The sequence below is a fragment of the Gobius niger genome (assembly GCF_951799975.1).
Source record: "Gobius niger genome assembly, chromosome: 4".
NCBI lineage: Eukaryota > Metazoa > Chordata > Actinopteri > Gobiiformes > Gobiidae > Gobius > Gobius niger.
In genome coordinates this window covers 21020871-21044770 of record NC_136855.1, presented here as the reverse complement: position 1 = coordinate 21044770, position 23900 = coordinate 21020871, and the positions used below count along the sequence as shown (strand labels likewise).

The following is a 23900-nucleotide window of genomic DNA, read 5'->3' as shown; positions in this document are numbered from 1 at the left end:
CGGCGGTGTAGACAGCCGCGTTTTTGAGAGCTCTCTTCGTGACCGCAGATTTTGACGATTTAAACTTGTTTATTCCACCCGAATTAAAACGATGAGTTTGCAGCAGTTACTTAAACCAGCAACACTGCAGCCGCCGGCCTCTTCAACTTCTAAAACATCTGAAAAGCCAAAGAAAGCTGAGCATGACTATTGTGCAATGGATGTAACTCTGCAGTCAAAGCGGGAACGCGGACCAGACTCGACGCCGCCAACTCCGAGTAAGGCTTTAAAAGAAAAAAAAGCTAAGCCAAACAATGAGAGTGGAAATGCCCAAGCTTCAAATAATGATATCCTGGAAGCAATATTGGAGCTTGGGAAACGTGTGACTGGAATTGAGTCGCAGCTAGGCGACATCAAAGAACAAAACCGACAGAACACCGTTATGATCGCTAGCTTAACCAAGACTGTGGAGTTCAACTCGGAAGAGCTAAACGGGATTAAAAAGAAAGTGTTGGACTTGGAGAAGGTTAACAGCCATTTACTGGAGGTAAACAAAGATTTGCAGAAGAAAGTGATGGAACAGAAACGATACAGCATGAGGCCGTGTCTCCGAGTGAGGGGACTAAAGGAGAAGAAAGAAGAAAACCTTAGAGCGACCATCATTCCCATACTGAAGAAAATTGCTCCAGAATATGCGTCAGACATGGAGCGCGCGGTGGATGTTGTTCATAGACTTGGCAAACGAGAGGACGGTCGCACCAGGCAAATTATTATCCTGTTTGCACTGAGACATGTGAAGGATGAAGTATGGCTGAAAACCAAAGACTCCCCAATATGCAATATGGAGGGGATCAGCTTTGCGGAGATGCTTCCCAAAGAGGATTTGGAGGCACGAGAGCGTTTGTGGCCGCTGGTCGACCAAGCAAGAAAGGCGGGGAAGCGAGCCTTTTTCCGGGGGCCTTACGCATACATCGATGGACGTCGTGTTGAGGACAACGGATAACAGACTGCTTCAGGAAGATAAAACTTCAAGATGGATGGCGGACTTTTTTCCAACGGCCTTACGGGTACACTGATGAACGCCGTGTTGAAGACCATGGACTACAGACTTTTCAAGGTTAAAACTTTAAAGGTGGAGATTTTGTGAGCGGTTCGAGAGTTCTAACATGCTTCATTTTTTTATTTTAGTAGCACAGTCAAAAGTATATATTTTTTTTACCTTTTTTTGTTGGTGTTTTTTTTTTTCTCTTGTTCCTTTTCTTGTTAGTTCATGTTAAATGTTAAAATTTCATTTGGTTCTTTAAATGTTAGGGGCTTGAAAGAACTTGTTAAACGAAAGGCATTGTTTTTATTTTGTAAAGGGCAAAAATCTCTTTGTTTATTTTTACAAGAAACTCATTCCTCAGAAGCTGATGCATCGTTCTGGTCGAATCAATGGGGCGGAAAGATCCTCTTCAGCCATGGCTCTTCAAGATCCGGAGGAGTAGCGATCTGTTTCAACAACTTTCCTGGAGAAGTTATCACACATCGGACTGACACAGAAGGTCATTGGTTGACAGCTGTGGTAAAAATTGAAGGTTTTTTCATTATATTGTTCAACGTATATGGGTATAATAATGATAACCAAAATAAGACTATGTTAGATGATATAACAAATGTGATTTCTGAACTTAAAGGTCGATATCCTACAGATTATATTTTATGTGGAGGGGATTGGAATATGACTCCAAATGAGTGGCTTGATAGGTGGCCTGCAAGAGTTGGGAGACCCCAATATAATACTCTAATTAATAACTTTATGGCTGACAATAACATTAGTGACATTTGGAGAAAAATATACCCGGGAATAACAGGTTTTTCATGGTTTAGACCAAATGGAAGCTGTAAATCTAGGATTGATTATTGGTTGGGTACTGATGATATTATAAGTCACGTTACAAAGACAACTATGACAAATGCACCTTTATCAGATCACTGTTTCATAGAACTAGTTTTAGAACCTATAAACAAATCAACATATAGGAAAGGCTTTTGGAAATTTAATGCCAATTTATTGCATAATGAAGAATATTGTAGTAAAATTAAAGAAATAATTACTGAAATCAAAAATGATAATACAATTATTGGTCATATTAACAAATGGGAATTCATCAAATTCAAAACTAGAGAAATCAGCATTCGGTTTAGTAAAGTATTAGCCAAGAAAAATAAAGAAATGGAAAGCAAATTATTACAAGAAATACATACATGTTGTAGCAACACCAATTTAACCTCTGAAGAAAAAAGCCGACTAGTCGAATTGCAGAACAAATTAGATCAACATTATCTTGACAGAGCACATGGCGCTTTCGTCAGATCGCGAGCAAAGTGGATCGAGTCAGGGGAAAAGAATTCCTCTTATTTTTTCAATCTTGAAAAAAGCCGACAACAAAAAAATTGCATCTCTAGTCTTTTAGTAAACGGAGAGGAAAAGAAAGATTCTAAAATAATAGAAAATGAAGTCTACATGTTTTACTCCAAGTTATATTCTTCTCAATTTATGAAAGAAGACTGTAATTACCTCTTTCAAAATCTTTGCCCACTAATCCCTCAGATTGATTTGTCTTTTAAAAAGATCTGTGACTCTGAACTTAAAATCGATGAACTGGATGCAGTTCTTAAGAAAATGGCTTCAAATAAATCCCCGGGATCAGACGGTCTCACAGTTAATTTCTACAAACATTTTTGGGATGATTTGAGAATTATATTATTTGAAGCACTAAAAGAATGTATAATTAGAAAAGAATTGATGACCAGCATGAAACAGGGTGTAATTACTCTGATTCCAAAGCCGGGGAAAGACAAACGGCAATTAGACAATTTAAGACCGATAACACTTTTAAACACAGATTATAAAATATTTTCAGGGTCCATTGCAAATAGACTCAAAAAAGGAATAGCAGACATAATAAGTGAGACTCAGTCAGGCTTTATAAAAGGAAGAGTTATACACAATAACATCAGACTTGTCATGGATTTATTAGATTATAGTAATTTAATTGATGATGATGGCTTTATACTCTTCCTTGATTTTTATAAGGCCTTTGACTCTGTTGAACATGAATTTATTTTAGAGACACTTCATTATTTTGGTTTTGGTGACAAATTCAAGGATATTATACAAATGCTCTATTTGGATATAAATAGCTGTGTGTCTTTGGGTCATGGAACTTGTAAAAGATTTAATATATGTAGAGGAATAAGGCAAGGTTGTGGAAGCTCCCCCTTGTTGTTTATAATGGTTGCAGAAATTCTGTCTATTTTAATTAAGAACAGTGTGATAGAAGGTCTGAATTTGATGGGCAAACAAATAATTATAAGTCAGTTGGCTGACGACACAACTTTATTTCTTAAAAATGAGCTCCAAATTCCTATAGCATTACAAGCTATCAATATTTTCTCAAAAGCTTCCGGACTTCAGTTAAATTTAAACAAATGTGAACTATTGCCCTTAAAAGACCAGTCTATGCAATCATTATACAACATAAAGGTGAAAAAAGAAGTAAAATACTTGGGTATTGTGGTGACTAAAGATAAAACGATCTCTGAAAAACAAAACATAAAAGATAATGTAGACAACTGCAAATCATTCTTAAATAGGTGGCTACAAAGAGATCTTTCTATTTTTGGCAGAATATTACTTACTAAAATGGACAGTTTATCAAGATTAATATACCCAGCTTACTCCCTACCAATAGCACCCAAAATAGTTAAAACTATCAACAAACTGAATTTTGATTTCATATGGCGAAATAAATGTCATTATATAGCCAAGCAGGATTTAATTAGAAGTTATGAGGATGGAGGTGGTAATGCAATAGATTTTGATTGCATGAATGGTATGTTGAAAATTAGATGGTTGAAAAACTATGTTCAAAATCAAAATTCCTTGTGGTCTTACATTCCCAATCTGATTTTTGAAAAAGTTGGCGGAATTAGATTTCTTTTAAAATGTGATTTTGATCTTAAAAAGCTTCCTATAAAACTTTCAGATTTTCACCAACAGGTTCTTTTATACTGGAAACTTATATTCAAGCACAATTTCACACCACACAATACACCAGTGTGGAATAATAGGTATATATTGGTGAATAGAAAGTCTATTTTCATTTCAGAATGGTTCTCTAAAGGTGTCTGGGCTATTGCCCACTTAATGGATGAAGAAGGAAATATTTTACAACATAATGATTTCTGTGACAAATTTCAAATTAGATGCACCCAGAATAAGTTCAAACAGATTGTGAAAGCTCTCCCAATATCACTTGTAGCTATGATTAAGCAGGATATAATATATTCAAAAGTCACTCCTACCTTAAGACAACTTTACATTAATGGTATTGATTTTCAGAATTACAAATGTAACAACAAACATATAAGAAACTGTTTACTTAACTGTCAAACGAGCTCTCTCAAAAGAGATTATATTCTTAAAGACTTTGGGAAGGAGATTGTAAAAAAGATTAGATGTAAATATTTAAAATTCCCAGTCCCGCCAAAGATGAAAGAAATTCAATTTAAAATAATCAATAGGATCTATCCAACTAGTAGTTTTTTAAAACAGAGATTTAAAATGGATGTAGGAAACTGTAGCTTTTGTGAAAGTGAACCAGAAGATTTAGATCATCTTTTTTGTTTGTGTGAAGTTGTCCAAAGGTTTTGGCTGGACCTTCAACAATGGATTGTCTCTAAAGGAACTCAGATTATCAACCTAACAATTAATGATATAAAATATGGTATTTTTCGCAATAATCATAATGATTTTGGTCTTAATAATATTATTTTGTTAAGCAAACATTATATACATAAATGTCGTTTTTTCAAGACAAAACCTAACATCACTCATTGGAGGAATGAGCTGAAACTTTTTTATAAATCTCTAATATTGATCAACACCCAAAATGCAGAAAAACTGGCTTCTTTTATAGACAATCTTATAGAATGAAATGCCCTTTACATTTTTTTATTTTTTATTTTTATATAACCTGCCCCATGTTCTAAAAATATATATATATATATATATATTGTATTATGTGCACTGTACATAGTGAGGTCTTTACGCTGTACCTTTTTTGTTTGTATTTGAATAAAAAAAAATAAAAAAAAAAAAAAAAAAAAATTTAGCGAAAAGATTAATAAATACTGTTATTTACAGTGAACCATTTACCAACAATAAGAAAGCGCTTAAATACTTTGTCGAAAATGGGCTGACAACACTGCCGTATTTATCACACCTATGTGACGTAAAGATGTGCGAAAAATGTCCTTGTTTGAGAAGCGGTTCTAAACAGAATAATGCAGTTTGGGCACCAATGTGGCGTTTAAAATTGCTAGAGTAAATCAGGTTCTTGGTGGGTTATAAACACTGACTTCTAAGCCTGGGTTGTCTTAGGGTGCATTATTACCTTAACTATCTAATGTTCAGAGCAGCATCAATGTTGTTTCACACTTAAAAATATACCCTTAAGATGTAGGTTGCCATTTATCAAGCGGCCAGATGGTGTTTTGTAACGTTTTAAATCACAGTATTATGGGAAACTGCACACATACTCAGTCTCTTGGGTCTGGACTCCCTGGAGATATTTATTTAAGGGACAATGCGATATCTAACTAGGACAGTGCTGTTCTGCAAAGTAGTGAATTTACGAAACTAACTGGATCATATTGATCATATTACCAATAATCCAATTGGATCCAAAACGATAATCAGATCTGATGTGTTTTTATTCACTTCAGAAATCAGAGAATCCAAAACTCCGGGTTTGCATGTGCCAGTCCAGTTGTGGATTTTTAGAGCGATTGAACAATCTCTGCACCCCTCTCTTCGATCAGACCCACCTGCAGAACCAGGTGGAGAATAATGCGCCTCCATATTTGGACTTGGAGTTAAAGGGCACTGGAGCTTGATAAACCAGTGGACACAGCACAGGTTTAATAACTCAAAGATCAATGGTTCAAAGTCAGCTAATTATGTTGTTGTTTCTCCTTCAGTAATTGGCGCAATCTCAGGAAAGTATAATTTAAATAGCACAATTTTTTCTTGAACTTCAGGGAAAGACATTTCTGTAAAGAGTCAGAACTGGGACTTGAACTCACAACGCTAAGGATGTAGCAATGTTCTGTCATATGTGCCTTTAACTACTCGACTGTCGGCTGCACACTGTGCTCTCTCTACAAACAAATTTGGGATTTTAATCTCTGTGACATTACTCTTGCCTTTTTGCTGTCTTTCCTGATTAGAAGAAGAATATCTTTATTTATATAGCGCCATGAGACAATTGTACATTCACTCCATACTCGCTGGTGTAGCTTCAGTTTCCCCTGGGGGAGACTGACAGAAGTCCTGTCGCGACTGCACACGTCTGCGCCAACGGACCCTCTGACCACCACCATACATTCACTCACACACATCATTTATCTTGTACATGTTTTTAGTGGTAGGGGAAACCGGAGTACCCGGAGGAAACCTATGCAGACACGGGGAGAACATGCAAACTTCACACAGAAAGGCCCCGTCCTGGTGGGAATTGAACCCAGGACCTTCTAGCTGTGAAGCGAGAGCGCTAACCGCTGCGCTACCGTGCTGCCAATTAGTTTCAGATTATATTAATATCAGATAATGTATGCCAGATTACGCATGCCACTTCAATAATCTGAGAACTCCCAATACCAGATCATGATCAGATTTTTGGTTTGCATATATAAACGTAGCCATTATAACAGTGACCTTTAATCACAAGATACCAAACAATCATGGTCAAGTGGTTTGTCAAATACCACCAAGTAAAACTTAACAAAAACGTCTGCACCTCGTGATAAAACGTGGAGTAAATGTAGCTGCTCTTCTCCTCACTAAGGGTTGATATTTCAATATGTTAAAGTAAAACCTGATGTAAGGTTCAGATTAACCTGTTGTCAAGTATTCAAGACACTAGACAGAAATTGGGCAAGGAAGTCGTATTCGTGCGAGGTGTAGAAGGTCTGTATCAAAGGCGTTTGAGAGGCAGGACGGACATGCTGGATGAAAACGGCGGTGCAAACTGATATTGAAGGCGAGTGCTGAGGAGTGAGAGTGTTGTAGATAAGAGTGGGAGGAGGTGTTTTCATCTATGTTCCTCTGGGCTCTTCAGATCTGCAGCTCACAGAGGGGAGCGCTGCAGGAGCCTTGCGTTGTCCTTCATTCACTATCCCTTTCTTCCTCCTCTCTATCTCTGCCGGTTATATTCCCATCCTCCTCCTTGTGCAGTTTGTTTATAGCTGAGGTAGACAAATTATTGTAAGTAAAGTTATTTTCTTGCATAGGCCTGTATTGTATGTTGTTTTTGAAATTTGTGGAACGAACAGACCACACACACTGTTAGTATCTAAATATAGCTCATTTTTAGCGATTGCAGACACAAGATGGTTTAAATCCATTTGTACAGCGACCTGCTTCACTATCTGACAAAGCCCGAAGCTGCACTACCTGAAGCACGACAGAGATAGTTGGAGGTAGTTGAGTAAAATCTCTCAGCTGTTGTTTGTAGTTCTCACAGACCCTCCCGCACATCCCATTTGCTCTTTTTGAATCTCTTAACCCCCACCTGAACGGAGCACATTTTCTCCAGTTTGCTATTACCCAAATTTTAAAAGAAGAAGAAGAAGAAGCTGAAAACGCAACAGCAACAAAGAGCAACAAAAAAAGCAATGTGACAAAATATGACAGAAAAGCTGCAAAAAAGCAACAAAAAGCTCAATAAAGTTATGTCATGTGACTTGCACACAAAATGCGACGCAACAATAAAGCCACAAAGAAACAACAAAAAAAGCCATGAAAATGTGACAAAATGTGTTTTTTATTTGAAATAAACTTTAAACAGTCTCCTGATCTTTGAAGAAAACTTCTCAGAGTCCTGCTCATTAAGATTTCATAATGTAGCTACAGTTAAGAAAACATAACCAAAAAGTTGCTCTCAAAAGTAAAACCTCTTAATAAGCCGTGGAGTTTTCAAAAGTGAGTTTTATCGTCTTCATGCCTCAGCTGTGATTGACAACCGTCTCCATGGAGACTCAAGGGAAAGGGGCGGAGTTAAATCGTCCGCTCAGAGCAGAGTGAGAGAAAGGCACAGGAGCAGGCCGGAGGACAGTGGGAAATTGTTTCAGAGGAAGAAAACTCCACCGTGTATTCTTACAACACGTGGCCTTTGTGAAGCAGCAGATCGTCAGAAAGTCGCTGCTTCTCCGTTGGTGTCATTTCACTACGGATCAGTTTTGTAGGTCAAAGCGTTACACTGGCCTCAAGTCTCTCGTCCAGAAGCTTTTAGATTTGGGTGATGCTGAACTGGAGAAAATGCACTTGTTTTAAGTAGGGGGGTAAGATCTTAAGTAGATTAGAAGCACTTCTAAACCGTAGTTCATATCGACATAGAGTCCTGAACTAAGCTAACACTGTGCTAATTTAGCCTCTGACTTCCTGGTTCGCGCTTGAACAAAGCGTGCTATATTTAGACACACAACTGTGCACATGGTCTGTTTTTCTGTCACAAATGCATTGCCATGTAGATCTATGGTGCTAAAAGGTTTACTCTACTGATCACCTAAATAAATGAAACTTTGGTAAACAATCAATGGGTGGTTTTACGAGAGCTTGTACTAGCAGTAAATTAGTTTCATGGCTTTCACACTTTCACATAAAAGTTTGTGTTTTGTTTATAATGTCATGAATAATTCTACTTCATCAGTACAAACATAAAGAAAAACTCAATTTAGTACGACAAAAATAAAGCATAATTTCCAGTAATGTTATACAGACCTCCTCCCCCGCGCCCACACCTGCTGCAGCCTCCGCACATCAGGCTGACTGAGTATATCCATATCTCCACATTCCACTGCACACGTACATTCATGAATACATCAGTGCTTTCACGCCTGTAAGAACACGCATGCAGAGGTGTCTGAGGACGTTTGTCGGCGCACAGGCTACACTTCCCGGCCTCATTTTTCTGAATAGATTTATTTTTCATTTGTTTCACAGGCTGATCTCACGAACGGGCAGAGGATAACTTTATTTTCCCAAGCATTTGTCCAACATTATTCACATTTTGAAGTCTTGGTTTTGTTGCGAGTTAATCCAGAAAATATCTCCACTTTTTCTGCTTATTTGTTATTTTGTGTTTAGTGAGAACTTAAAATGATACTTGCTGAAGGGGTCATTTAATATATCTGTATCAAGTGGTACTTTTGTAATAAGACTACGTGCAATTGTGATAATAAAGAAACAAATCCTTATCCAAGATATCAGGGCTTTGTGCCATGAAATACTCTCATCAGGTGTGGTTACAGCAGGAACAGTATCGATATATCGATACCAAACGGCTACTTTTTAAGTATCGATATTGGGCAAAAAGTATCAATACTAATTTGCATATGTTAAAGTAGGCGTGGCAGCAATTTTAAACATAAAAGGACAATTTACATCTTTGTTCTGAGCCAAAACAGTCCACAGGAGCAGGGGATTGAACTAAGCCAGCCATATCATTCTGGTTCAGATTCTGTTTGTTATTAAAGTATTACTTTTAAACTTTAACAATGTAACATTATCATTGTATAATTAACCAGTTAAAGTAATATCATTTTAATCTACCTATTAAATGTATAAAATAACCAGTTATAGAAATGTATATTGATTGAAATACATTCACCCATACAAAAATGACCAGTATCGGTATCGGTATCGAGAAAAATGACCCCAAAAGTATCGGTATCGTATCGATTCCAAAAAATGTGTTATCGCCCATCCCTACCTTGTGCTTCTTGGTCTTTGTATATATTTCATGCTGGTTCTGACACTTTCAGGCCTAAATATGGCTCTGACGTTAATGATAAACTGGGTGATAATATTCTCTTTTCATGTGTGTGATGATGTTTATACTGGTAAACCTCGATGTTGCCTTCTTGTGCACAGAAAACAACCCTCCTTGTTACTTCTGCATAATCATGTTCTGCATTAAAGTGGTGAAGTTCAGTAAACTATGTTCTCTCGGTAATAAGCAAAAGGAGCCCATGAGACAGCAAGTTAATACCATGTAAATTGTGTTGTGTTTTTATGCAAAGCTAAAATATAATTAGTGTGGTCTCTGTACGGTGGAAGTCTAGACCACAAAGTCTTACTAATTAAATCAATATTGTAACTTCTTATTCACGTAGGAATTATATTGTTGATTTGCGTTTTTGAACTTCCTGTTAGAATGTCTTGAATCTCGGCCTGTTGTAATTGCATGTGTATGAATAATAAGTGGATACAAAGTATGTACAAATATTGCATTAGCAGAGGAGATTCTACTGGAAGACAATTAAGTGCATCTGGCTTCGCTTTGAGAAGGTTAATTAACTTGGACTTGGATAATGTGGAAAAAAACTTTGGTCCTCTGGTAATTGCTTTGCTCTGGTATTTGGCTATTGAGTGTTGTTTACATTTCATATGAGCGTGTTCAAAAGCCGCTCGTGGTTTGTTTACTGTGCTGTAAATCTTGTAATTACTCCTGCTTCGAAAAGGTGAAGTGGTTTTACAAGAACCTGTCATATGGCATACTTGAACATCAGCATTCCTGCCTCTCATTTTAGGTACAGATCGTTTGTACTCTTTGTACGAGTCTGTGCAGCGAGTGTTTATATATGTCATATATAATGGTGATGTTAGTGGTGATGTGGTGTAGAAATCTGCAATCAGCAAAACATGAAAATGAGAAAATAATAGCACCAGCAAATGTGCCACATTAAGAAACCATCTTTGTCCTTCTTGTCTCATGTAAAGCACTTTGTGACCATGTCAGTGAAGGCGCTAAACTAAACAACTACTTCTTCTTCTTCCTCTTTTTCCTCCTTTTCTTCTTTTTCCTCTTTTTCTTCTTTTTCTTCTTTTTCTTCTTTTTCCTCTTTTTCTTCTTCTTCCTCTTCATCTTTTTCTTCCTCTTCTTTTTCTTCTTCCTCTTTTTTCTTCCTCCTCTTCCTTTTCATCCTCTTCTTCCTCTTCTTCTTCTTCCTCCTCTTCTTCCTTTTCATCCTCTTCTTCGTCTTCTTCTTCCTCCTCGTCTTCTTGTACGATGTACGTCTTCCTCTTCTTCCTCCTTCTTCCTTTTTCATCCTCTTCTTCTTCCTCTTCTTCTTTTTCGACCTCTTCTTCCTCTACGTCCTCTTCTTCCTTTTTTTCCCTTCCTCTTCCTCATCCTCTTCCTCTTTGTCCTCGTCTTCTTCTTCTGTTTCTTCTTCCTCTTGCTCATCCTCCTATTCTTCCTCCTCCTCCTCCTCCTCCTCCAACCCTGTGGCCACAGAAAATAATTAAATGTTTCTTTATCCGTCCATCCTTTTTCTCCTTTCACAGATGTTACTTCCCGGATCCACATCCAGTCCATGGGGTCCAGTTAATGAGAGTTGGGAAACTGCAGCATTATCTGGAACACATCACCGATGCTTTGGACACTTTGAAACAGGTGCACTGACAAACTAACATCACACCTTTATTCACGCTGACCATGACTTGTCTTTTCAGGCATATGAAATCCTCAAGGTGACCCACGGCGACGCTCATCCTTTGACCTCTGAACTAAAGATGAAGATGGAGGAATGTCGCTGTGAATTAAATCAATAAGAAGAAACAACTACAATGTCACGTTAGATCTAGTCATTTGATTGATATCCCTGTAATTAATAAATATTTTTATACTCAGCCTGTCTGTGTGCCCGTTCATTTGATAACAGATGCCAGTGCTTAGAATAGCATACTTTAGTTTTGCCCCAGTTTATTTTAAGCTTTACCCGTGTGGAGCGAGCCCAGTGTCTCGTGTGCATAATCTACACATACCATCTGGATGACTGATGTGTTGCCTGTTGTGTCACTCTGTGCTTGAACACGGCTATGTTTTCTTTGTTAAGGCAGCCTCTCCAAACATCCATCTTTGCCCCGTACACATCGCGCACACAGACTTCCCTCTGTAATCCCTGCTTTGCGCTGCGCCTCTGTTGGTGTCCCACTGCCATTGGGTGTCTGAAGCTCTGTGTTTCTCTCTCTCACAACTTCCCCATGGTAATCCCAAAGTTGTCCTGTCTGCAAATTGATGACACCATTTCCTCCTCTTTGGGTTACAGGGAGTCAAGGCGGTATTATGTTTGCATATCCTTTTTCCTAACCCTTAGTGACTGTCAAATCCTAAAATATACTTGTTTTAAACCGCTAATGCTTTTCATAATCACTTCTATTAAGCCTCAAACTGTTTTCATTTTCTATTTAATTATTACCTTTTTCAGGCACATAGTACCATTCTATAGCATACTCAAATAACTATACTCCCAAAAATTGTTTGGAAAATGCAGCAAATATCAAAAACATCTAAAAAGAATTTTCCCTTACAGCGATTTTGCCTCTGTCTCTTTAAGAAACTCCACACCCATGAGCACTCCCCCTTCAGTACGTTGTTGTTGTTTTATAAATGTATCCTTTTTATGCGTATATAAATGAGTACAGACAACATAAGCCAGGGGTTTCTTACGAAAGTATTTAAAATATTGAAATTAAAAGCCAAGTCTGCGTAGGCTGAACTGGCTGAACTGAGGACAAGAACATGGGAGGGGCCTCGTCCCCAGGTGGAGCCTCGTCCCCTCCAGCAAAACAGCAGGAAAATGGCTGCTGGCAGGAGATTCAAAGATTACTCAAAAATACATGAATCAATCTGAGCAACACTGGAGGCATGTTTTTCAGGAGGGAATGACACACCAACATGATAAAGAGCTTATCAATAATTATTATTGCTTCACAGCAAGAAGGTTCCGGGTTTGATTCCCACCACGATGAGGCCTCTGTGTAGAGCAGTGTTAATTTTGACAACATATTTTATTTTAGTTTTAGTCTTAGTCTTTTGACTAAAATGTAATTTAATTTTAGTCGAGATTTAGTCAAAAAAAGCTTTTCAATTTTAGTCTAGTTTTAGTCGACTAAATTTAAGACTAATTTAGTCGACTTTGCATTTATAATATTCATTATAATCATATTAAATCAAGGTCCTCGACTTCATGGAGCTGCTGCACATGAATAAAGCACAAACCTGTTCATTTGGCAGTGAATTTAAATGATATGAGGCTCTTTCAGACGGTCAATAGAAGTTTGGATGATTTTAGTCTCTCCTTTTCATTTTTATTTAGTCTTATTTTAGTCGACTAAAATATCTGGACATTTTAGTCGTTTTAGTCTCATGAGAAACTTTTAATTTAGTTTTAGTCTAATTTTAGTCATCAAAAATATCACTTTGACTAAAATTAAGACTAAATATTTTAGTCGACGAAATTAACACTGGTGTAGAGTTTTTATGTTCTCCCCGTGTCTGCGTAGGGCGGCTGTGGCTGTAAAGGTAGCTGATCACCACCGAGTATGGAGTGAAAGTAAATTGTCCCATGAAAAGCGCTTCGTGACCTTGTCTGTGAAAGATACAAATAAAGTTCCTTCCTTCTCCAAACTAGACCAGGTGCTGAGATGGTTGTTGTTGTGAGAGCAAATCATCCAGCCCCTCAAAGCCAAATTGTAGTCGCCCCGCAAAGCCTCTGCGCCTAATGTGATTTCATTGAATTAAAGTGACTGTATCCAATTTCTTCTAAAACCACTGGCGGGTCATGTAGCCTATGAGCTATTTTTAGTTATTCTAGAAGTAACACCATGAACTGAACAGTTTTGCTTATAAAGTCATCTTTGTGAAGAATCTTAATGGTAGAAATAAGGTTCTAAGTTTGGATTTAATTTATCATTTTAACCAAACTAGCTTTCTCTATTTAAGAGGACACCCTTTTGACCACTGAAAAGAAACCTTAAAATGAGATTTCATTAGTTTAGCGTTTGATGGAAATGTCCCTGCACTGACCAGCAGTTGTGGTTGAGTATTTCCCGGCAGTGTAAGCGCTCAGTGTGATTGAATGGTGGTCGTCTGAATGAGAGCTGGAAAAGAGTGTCCGGCCGGTTCAATGCTGCTCAATCTGCTTCCATTACTCACTTGGTTTTCGTCAATGCCCCTCTCCTGTCTGGCCTCTTGCACCTCATAATGTCCATCAAATTAGATTTACCATCACTTACCCACAACTCCCTGCTCTCTTCTCTCTTCACCGCCTGTCTGTCCTTTTATAAATTAAACCCACTGCTGGCAGCCAATCAGAGAGGGAGCAGCACCATGGAGCTAGTTTTACACAAGACTCTTTCAATTTTCACTCCTGTAACCTCGCTCCTCTCCCCCTCTCTGCGCTGGCTCCTTCTTGTATGCTTTGCCCTTTTTGAATAAAGGAGCAATCAGTAAAGAGGTCATGGCGTCACTCGAACATAATGGGATCCAAGTCTCTCATCAACCTCACGGCTTCATTAAAAAAAATTACAAATCTGCTATTAGTTAATGTTCTCTTTTGTGTGTAATCGTGTTAAAATGAACCGCAATCACAGTGAAATCACAATTTGAATGGTTTAAATGCACAGGGTCCTTGAAGAGGTCTTTTTGTCTGTGTAGCCTTCATGCTGCAGGGATGGTGGATATAACTCACTGTCATCTCTTTCATTATGTCTTCCCGTGTTTCCTGGAGGGGTGATACCATGGCACGTATTATGGCTGGCTACCAATTGAAACAGAAGAGAGAGATCAAGACAAAGGTGCTTGGTTTAACGCTTTTACTGGCAGCCTCTCTTTTCCCTCTTTGAGTTTCATTTAAAATTTCACTGTAATGTTATCAACCTTGCTGAATCTATCTATAGTTGAGCGCAATAAGGAGACAATGCATTTCTATTAATATAAAGATAAGGAATAACAATGGCTTCCAAGGTGTTTGTTAAAGGATTGTCAAAAGGACTGCTCCAGTGATCCACTAATCTCCATGAGAAGAGAACTACAAATGCTAATTGAAAGTGTGAATAATGTAGTAATGATTGAGACATGTTTTTTTTTTAAATTGTCTGTGAGTTACGAAATTGCAAAAGACGCAATCAAGGCTCTAACTGCTTTTTATAGTTGTGTTCTGTAAGATTTGTTTTGTCATTTGTGTTTCAAATTGCATCGTACTCTCAAATATGAATGACATATTTTTACATGTGCAGTTGTTTTAAATATTTATCCTGCTGAGACCTTGCCCATGCGTTTCTGTCCCCTGTAGTGGACATTGGTCTTGGGTCTGTAAGTCAGGTTTACATGCCGTCTATCTGAATCCTATTGTCATATACAGAGGACAGGAGCTTTCTAACAATATATAACTTTATGGACCCAAAGTTATTAAGAAGAACCACATCAATCTTATTAATTCTTGTAGAGAAGGGTCTTTTTCACTTTTGTAAATGAAATGTTTACCAATTTTTATACCTTTAAGCCATTTTTAAAACATTTTCTTGCCATGTCCTTTGTAACGGACATCAGGACTAATGAAATCTAAACCTCTATAAGAAACTAAGGCTTAGATTAAAATTAGAACATTTTGAATTAATTAGTGACAGAAGATTCAGACTTGTAACTGTGAGAAGATGAGGTTCAGTGTTAGAGGAGGACACCGCAGGTCTGAGGACGCAGGTCTGAGGACCAGGTCTGAGGACACCGCAGGTCTGAGGACACAGGTCTGAGGACACCGCAGGTCTGAGGACGCAGGTCTGAGGACCAGGTCTGAGGACACAGGTCTGAAGACGCAGGTCTGAGGACACAGGTCTGAGGACACAGGTCTGAGGACACCGCAGGTCTGAGGACACCGTAGGTCTGAGGACACAGGTCTGAGGACGCAGGTCTGAGGACGCAGGTCTGAGGACACAGGTCTGAGGACACAGGTCTGAGGACACAGGTCTGAGGACACCGCAGGTCTGAGGACACCGCAGGTCTGAGGACACCGTAGGTCTGAGGACACCGTAGGTCTGAGGACACCGTGGGTCTGAGGACACAGGTCTGAGGACACAGGTCTGAGGACACAGGTCTGAGTCTGTGCTGTAGCACTAATGTCCATTATGAGGGAGTAATTATTGAGTTATTATTGAGAAAAGGGTGTGTGTGGTTCTGTTTTCTAAAAGAGTCCATCACTGCTCTGTAACACTCACATCCCAAACACACGTCACACCAGTGGACACACAGGTGTGTGAGGGGTCAGCGTGACTCTACATTCATATGTATTTATGAAAGAAACGCCAAACTATAATGTTAACAACTATAGAGGTTATTTTAACTTGAAATGAAATCTTAATGTAACATACTTTAATACACTAACTCTCATAAATTATATTGATTATGATATTGATTAATGTAAGATTTATCAATACAGTAAAATGACTTCATCAGTTATGAGAAACATATTTCACCTGTATCGACCTCGTGTCCTCTATAATCTTCTTCTTCTTCTTCTTCTTCTTCTTCTTCTTCTTCTTCTTCTTCTTCTTCTTCTTCTTCTTCTTCTTCTTCTTCTTCTTCTTCTTCTTCTTCTTCTTCTTCTTCTTCTTCTTCTTCTCTATAATCGACATATCATAAAAATACATTTTTAAAAAACAAAATTGTGAAATGTTTATTTTAACCCTTTCACTCAAATTAAGTCAAAGAAATCAAAATACACAAACCTCTTTTTCGTTCAGGTCCCGGGAGGATAAAATATAATAATTAGTACAAAACATCATATATTTTTCTTTCAGCTGTGTATTTTTTTATAATCCAGTGTCTTCAATCGTTTCCTCTGTTATTGCTGCTTCTTTTTTTCACTTAACCTGTCGTCTGGCCTCTCCTTTTCACCAAATGCATTTTTCCTCTCCCTTGTCATGCGGGCCCCTCTCTCCCCCTGCGCTGCTCCCTGGTTTTGGCAGCGTGCGTGTGATCAAAGCGCACTCAGAGGGCATGGTATCACACAGAGAGCTGCCTACAGCGAAACACCAGGCATCAGGCGAGCACAAAGGAGAGGTGCACTTGAGAGCTCCACCAATTCAGACAATAAAAAAACACTGTACGGAGAATACAGGCATAAGCTTTGTGGTTTTCAACATTTAAAACTGTCGTTTAAAGACAGTTTGGGGGGCAGGACATTGGCTAAAAACCTCCAGGTAGGTGCTCCACTGTCATCACCTGCTGCTGCCAGTGTTTCACAGATTGAAAGATATTGAAGAAAGGGAGAAACATGTATTGGCACACACTATAGTGCCAGTGCTGTTGTTACAGAAAATGTAAGTTAAATGTGAATAAATCATAAATCCTTGACTCTATGCTGGGCACTTTACTGGCCTCTCTCCTTCATCCCGTTTCACTCTGAACTGCTCTGTCTAAAAAGCCCACGGGGCAAAACAATCTTTAAAAAAGAATCCTTTAATACTTATCAGGCAGGTTGGCTCAACCAGGTGTGAAGAAGGTTACAGAGAAAAATGTCTACTGAGTGTTGACTGTGATTCTTCTGACAAAGAACTGCTGACAGTGAAGTGTCACATCTACTGTATCCTCAGCTTTGATATGAAGAGTCTGAAACTCGTGTAGTGTAGGAGCACAAAATCCCAAAGCGGAATTTTGCATTTGTCAATTCAGCAAGTAAGTCATCTTTCCCCTTGTAGAGAGGTTATACAGTTTGTACTGTTTGATGGATTTATCTTGGCTTAGGACAGGCACAAATTATACAGTTTGTGGTGGAATTTAAATTCTGTCATTAATTATATCGGGGAGATTCATCATTCTCATCATAACAATTATTCCACTACAACAGATGAGTCCAGATTCAATCAATATAAATGAACTCATACTGTGTCAGTCTGAGCCAATAACACAATTCTATATTTATCCAGGCTTGGGACTGGCACTCTTCTGTTGCAGTGTTTTAATTCAGTCGCTATTTCAAATTTCAGCCAAAATTCATTTTTATTATCTTTGCAATTATTCCTCACTATAGCAGATGAGGACAGATTTAATCACTGCATTATAAATTAACTCGTACTGTATGTGTTGGTCTTAGGCAGACAGGGTGGTTATTGAAGACTGAAGCCAGTCCTCGTCCCGTCTGGCGTGTGCATCTGTCGGTGATTTGGTGCAGAAAAAGATGGAGACTCGCTCATGTCAACTCTTCCAATACATTCCTTTATTTACATCCCTCCATCTGCTCTGCTGTCGACACAATGTGCTGGGCCACATTTCCAAAAACTGCAAATCTGTACTCTGGCCTTCAATCACAAAAGCTGCATGTTTGCCCGCTGTCTCGCTCTGTGCCAGTCAATTTACAATGGGTCATTGTGAACAGCACTAACAATATTTGTCAATGCTGTAGATACATCTACTGCGAAATATGAGGCCAGAAGCAAACATTGACACAAGACATTTGCAGGATGTTTAACATGCTATGTGTCGGTCTATATAATACATGATGTAACCATAATATAGTACAGTGAAAAAGTGTTTTATCAAGAAGAAGTGGACCGATATCTCAGTTTATCTCATTTTAGTCTTATTTTAGCCGCATTAAATCTGCAAAGGCCACCATTTGTTTAGGCTGAGCACCAACAGATAGGCCACTTTAATCTTTATTTAAATGCTTCAGTGCAAGTTGGCACCATTAGATTCACTATTAGGGGCGGCGCGGTAGTGCTTGGGCTTCACAGCTAGAAGGTCCCGGGTTCGATTCCCACTTGGATGCAGCCTTTCTGTGTTGTGTTGGCATGTTCTCCCCCTGTCTGCGTAGGATTCCTCCGGGTACTCCGGTTTCCCCTACCACTAAAAACATGTACAATAGGCCAGGATGAATGAGAGCATGTTTGAGAGTGCGCATGGAGGACGACGGATGCAAGTTATCCCAAGGCTACAATCCGGCATGGCGTCTTTACATGCATGAGTCCCATGTTTGTTCATCAACATGCACTGTCCCGACCAAATAAATAAATAAAACATTTCAGCGAAGGGGGGGCAGTACTGTTCCTCTAAGTGTAAGTGCAAAGGGGTTCATCCTTATCATTTCCCTTACACTTTTCCCCTGAGGTGTAATGCACTCTATTGACTGAAACTGAATTGTTGTGTTGTTGTTGTGCTCGTCGGCTGCTGAGGATTGTAGAATTTCCGCAGGTTTGGAAAAACATAGAACAACATGCATTATGGAAAAAAACAAACATATCGTTCAGTCTCTATCAACAAGTGTTGCATTGAGCTTGAAACATTCTTATAGCTCAGTGGTTACAAGGGACCAAAGCAGTTAAGTTGTACTGTCTCAAAATGAAAGGCTATTTCTTATGTAAATTATTTGTCCACACAACAGATCTGTTTGTTTTTATGACAAAGACAAATGAAGTTATGTGTTTTTAAATCACTGCTATTGTGAAACTGGTTCACACTTTTGTACATCACTATAGTCTCCAAAACACTGGCTGGACACACATTGTTGTGCTGTAGTAATGACACACTTCCAGAGTAAATATTGCTTGATAATAGTATAATAAAGTGCAGCATTGGCAATGAAACAAACCGAACTGATCCCACACATAGCATGTTAATTCTCTTTGACACAAATCCCGCTAATCAAACAACGGATCAACATGAGAAGTAGAGGTATTACAGAAACCTGGCACAGTAAAATAAATAAGGACATTGACATGGATGAAAAAATACACCATCCATCATGACTTGTTGTGAATTGCGAGTTAAAAGCAGGAAAAGATCAGAGCTTTGTGATGGCGACAGCACGAGATCGTGTTTCACCTGTCGTGTCAGCTGAACGTGATGGAAAATTAATGACCACATTTAGACTTCTCATCCAAAGAGTCTTGTTTTAATGAGAGGGACATGAACAGGCGTCACCACCGCTTTGCTTTGCTCCGGGAAATCTGCCCTTTTCCTGCTTCAACCTTTCAACAGCAATAAACTCACTTACCCAGAATGCAGTGAGAGGAGCGACATGTACAAAGCAGAGGAGGCATTCAAAGTGTGTAGCGTATCTCAGAGGGAAACGGACTTCCTTATATATTTATATTTGTACAAACATTTTATCATAAACATCTCAAGCACCATAGAACAAATGAGAAGCAGAACCAAGCAGAGACACATGCCTCAGATTTTGGTCTTTTATATTATATTAATTTATTTTATTTGAATATATTATTTTATTTTTACTGTTCTGTCTAAAATCATTTATTTCATAGAACATACTGTAGCCTCATGTTTTCCAACTTAACATGAATCGCCCAAAATTGCAGTTAGAGCTCGTACATTATTTGGCTTAACCTTTCTTACCCTTTATCCTCTTTTCTACTCTATTGTGATTGGCAAAGTCTCTACGTGGTTCCATTGCACTCAGAAAGATGAATATTTGTTATTACAAAACACACACTTGACACATCATTCACTTTCTTTTAGATTAGAAGTCGAACAACACATTACAGATAACAGACATCGATGATGTGCTCAACACGGAGTGATTGACACATTTCATTGCTTTGTAAACACAGAAAAGCCGTCACATAAGCACCAGGGACTTAAGAGCACACAGTAATGAAAGCCTGTGAGTCAGATCCAGTTGTGCTCTATTTGTGAATACACTTAATGTAATAAAAGACAAACATCACAAAACCTTTAGTTCACCTGTGTCTTTGTTCAGTTGGTCTTGAATACTGTAAAATTGCGTTTTGTACAATATTCCGCTCATAATTGGATTTTATTTAGAAACACTGACTCAGAAACATTTAAAATGGCTGCAGTAATGCTAGCACCGCACACAGGTCGGGCTTTTACACAAAGAGACAAAAGGTCACAAGGCACTTTTTCTGAAAATCATTCATTTCTTCTTTGCTTTTATTGGCTGGGTTTGTTTGCAGCAGCAAAAGGATTTCTAGTCCAAGTGTCTCTCAACCCAACATTTCCTCACACTCTAGAAAACAGGCTTCTAAAAGGGAGGGATTAACTGTTCTCCATTCCCTCTTTTCTTTTTTTAAACCAAGTCTTGATAAAAATGGCAGTTTTCTTAACACTGTTGTGTACACTTTTGTAACAGTTCCTTCACGTTCTTCAGTCAGTGGTGAAAGTTGTATTATTGTCTGCTGTGATGATGTTCCTGGACCGCTCCCATACATCTGAATCTACAAAATGTAATGTGTAGGCCTTGGTCATTCGCTTGAAAAATATCCTTTGTAGGTCCAGTGAAGTCAGTCGTGTCTTCCCTTCTGGTTTACCGATGTTTGGATGACACGTCAAAGCATGTGATCATCATAAGATGTGCTTTGCAGAAGTTCACTCTGGTCTCCAGTCGATCGGTCACCAACTCAAGAGCCTCTAAATACTCCAGGGAATCCACCTCAAAGACTTGCTGCAGCTCAACTGGAAAAGGACACAGAAAGTATTCAAACCACTTCGTATAATCCTTTGCTAGGCCTGATAGTTAAAGATGTAATTATCATATTTTATTCTTAATAGAAAATGAAATATAATCTGGCTTATATAGAGGTTGTAATGTTCTGTATTATCGGCATGAATATGAACATGAATATATGAATGGACTTTTTAACAACAAATACAATAATGGTTCTAATGCAACAATGGTCACTATGAATTTTTATTATACGTTGAGTTTTTATCTATAGAAAAGACATTTATATAATCTCAGTGTCATGTTACACTTTCGGGCCGTACTCACACTCTGTGGTCCACATGTGCGGCTCCAGCATCAGGTGCTGTTTTGTTTGCTCCAGCTCTTTCTTCAGACACTGGTACTTGGCTTTGACCTCACTGATGCGCTGCTGCCTGTTCTCCAGCTTACGAAGTTTGCCGCTCACGTACACCAACTCCTGTTGCAAAAACACGAAAAAGATATTCACTTTCTTCAATTCAACACATGATATGCTTTGAATTACTTGACTTTCACCCATTTCCCTGTCCTCTAGCACCTCGACTATGGGTCTGACACTGGTCACTGTTCACCTGAGCCGCTGGAAATGAAGTGGCTTTTAAAAGACTGCGGTGGGAAAAATCTATATTTCATGCTTTTTTTTTCCTGCTCCCCATTTCCCAAAGCCCACAACGCCCTCACTCTGAATACATATAGATTTATGAGTAAGAGCAAAAACCTGCATTCATTTCAATCCTGTAGCTATCAGCAAGAAAGGAGAATATTTTAGGGAAAAACACACAATAATTATTCGCAAAGAGCAGGTTGGATATTAGCTTTGCCTCATATTAAAACGTTGCTCTATTCCCTCTTCTTGTGCAGGGCATATGTTGCGTGTCCTCTATTGTAATTATCTCATATTTTCCCCGTGGCGGCACCTTTCTGTCACCTTCCTAACGCCGCAGTCCCTCACGCTGCCCTCTCCTTGTCCCGCGTCATTTTTCCTCTCGTCTCACCTTGCTGCCTCCTCTGTCTTTCCTCCTCTGCAGACGCTCCACATCATCTATCTCATAAACCTTGATCTCGAAGGTCTCTGTCGTTGCCGTTGGTGGGACGCGGTGGTTAGAAGAAGCCGGCGGTCCCAGCGGGCCGTCGACCCAGCATGCACCTGGGCTGGAGGAGGACGAGGAAGAGGAGGTGATGGCCTGCTTCGAAGAGCGGTGCGACGGGGAGAGAGAGGCGGAGTCCAAGGTGAGGGCTGGGATCAGACGCCTGCGCTGGAGACCTTACAGAATATTAAAAAACGCAAAGTTATGGATAAACTGTGAAGATTTTTGAAGCATCCAGATAGTTAAAGCAACACTGCGTAACATTTTACCCAATAAATGACACAAACACAAGCAATGTCCCACTTGCTGGCTCACTTTTTGTCAGACCTAAGTCCAACTTAATTTTGCGGTTACACTATAATTGGAATCACTTTATTTTACACGACAACAAATTGTTTATATGCCCATTTCAAGCCTGTGCACAGCTTTGAGCAGTGGCAAAGTGAAGAAGGGGGGACCAACCCCAAAATAAACTGCACTAATTTAGATTGTACTTCTATTTTCCATTTCTCAATGACAAATTAGGTGATGATGACCAAGTAGGTCTGTTTTTTGCTGTGTTTACAACAAACTCTGTGGTGGTACAAACAAAATGACTCTACAACAACAAAAGGTCAGGTACCCCAGCTTTAAGTTATTACAGTGGGGGAAAAAGTATTTGGTCAGTTCCCTATAGACGTTCTATTGGATTTCGGCCAAATACTTTTTTTCCCCACTGTAAATGGTACTGCAGAGGATATCCATTGTTTGGTTTGAAACGCCTTTTTCATCAACCATACAGTGCCTCTCGAAAGTATTCATACATCTTGAACTTTTGCACATTTTGTCATGTTTACAGCCCTAAACATAAACATTTTATTTAGATTGTTTTACTGAACGTTCACACACAAGTAACAGACAACTGTAAAGTGAAAGCAAAATGATACATGATTCTGTTATTTTTCAAAAAATAGAAAACCGAAAAGTGACAAAATGTGCAAAAGTTCAAGGTGTATGAATACTTTCGAGAGGCACTGTATTTATAAAAGTCATTTGTTTTAAACATAACAAATATATTGATTAATTTGAATTTTAGATCAATTGAAACATTCTGATTTATCAATATGAGTGCAGTATGAAGGTCACAGAGCATAAAGTCACCGAGGCTGCAAAGAACTCGGAAGTCGAACACGAAAGACTAACCAGGTGAAATAATCAGATTCAGTGGGCGCTGAATGATAAAGAGTTCGAAAGAAAGTTTTAATAAGAAGGAAGCTATTTCTTGGTCTCAGGGCAGTGTAGAAAGGTCAAGCAGAGACATTTGTATTTAATGATAGAGTAGGTGTAAGTGCATCAGGGAACTGGAGCTGGCCAAGGGATAAGAAGAGCAATGCAATTGTGTTGGAAAGACAGGAAAAGTGAACTGAGAAGCTAGAAAGAGAAAAATAAGTTCATCAGTTGAGGTATTGTGGTCTGTGAATGTGTGATACAAGAACCTGTTACATT

The 23900-nt window shown here is 38.7% G+C and overlaps 2 protein-coding genes across 3 annotated transcripts in view; one reads left to right on the top strand and one right to left on the bottom strand.

Annotated features, from left to right (window-relative positions):
• Positions 1-11684, top strand: part of smyd3 (SET and MYND domain containing 3) — a 64874-nt gene extending 53190 nt beyond the window's left edge. Inside the window, exons 11-12 of the mRNA XM_079555358.1 lie at positions 11375-11483; positions 11543-11684. Coding sequence (XP_079411484.1) covers positions 11375-11483; positions 11543-11641 — 208 coding nt within the window. The 3' untranslated portion in view covers positions 11642-11684. The remainder of the gene's footprint in view (positions 1-11374; positions 11484-11542) is intronic.
• A 7505-nt stretch (positions 11685-19189) lies between these two features.
• The window catches only part of kif26ba (kinesin family member 26Ba), a 90953-nt gene continuing 86242 nt past the window's right edge, over positions 19190-23900 (bottom strand). For both annotated transcript variants that reach the window (XM_079555354.1, XM_079555355.1), the window contains exons 26-28: positions 22323-22591; positions 21616-21766; positions 19190-21299 (exon numbers count right to left, since the gene is read on the bottom strand). In XM_079555354.1, coding sequence (XP_079411480.1) covers positions 21151-21299; positions 21616-21766; positions 22323-22591 — 569 coding nt within the window. In that variant the 3' untranslated portion in view covers positions 19190-21150. The remainder of the gene's footprint in view (positions 21300-21615; positions 21767-22322; positions 22592-23900) is intronic.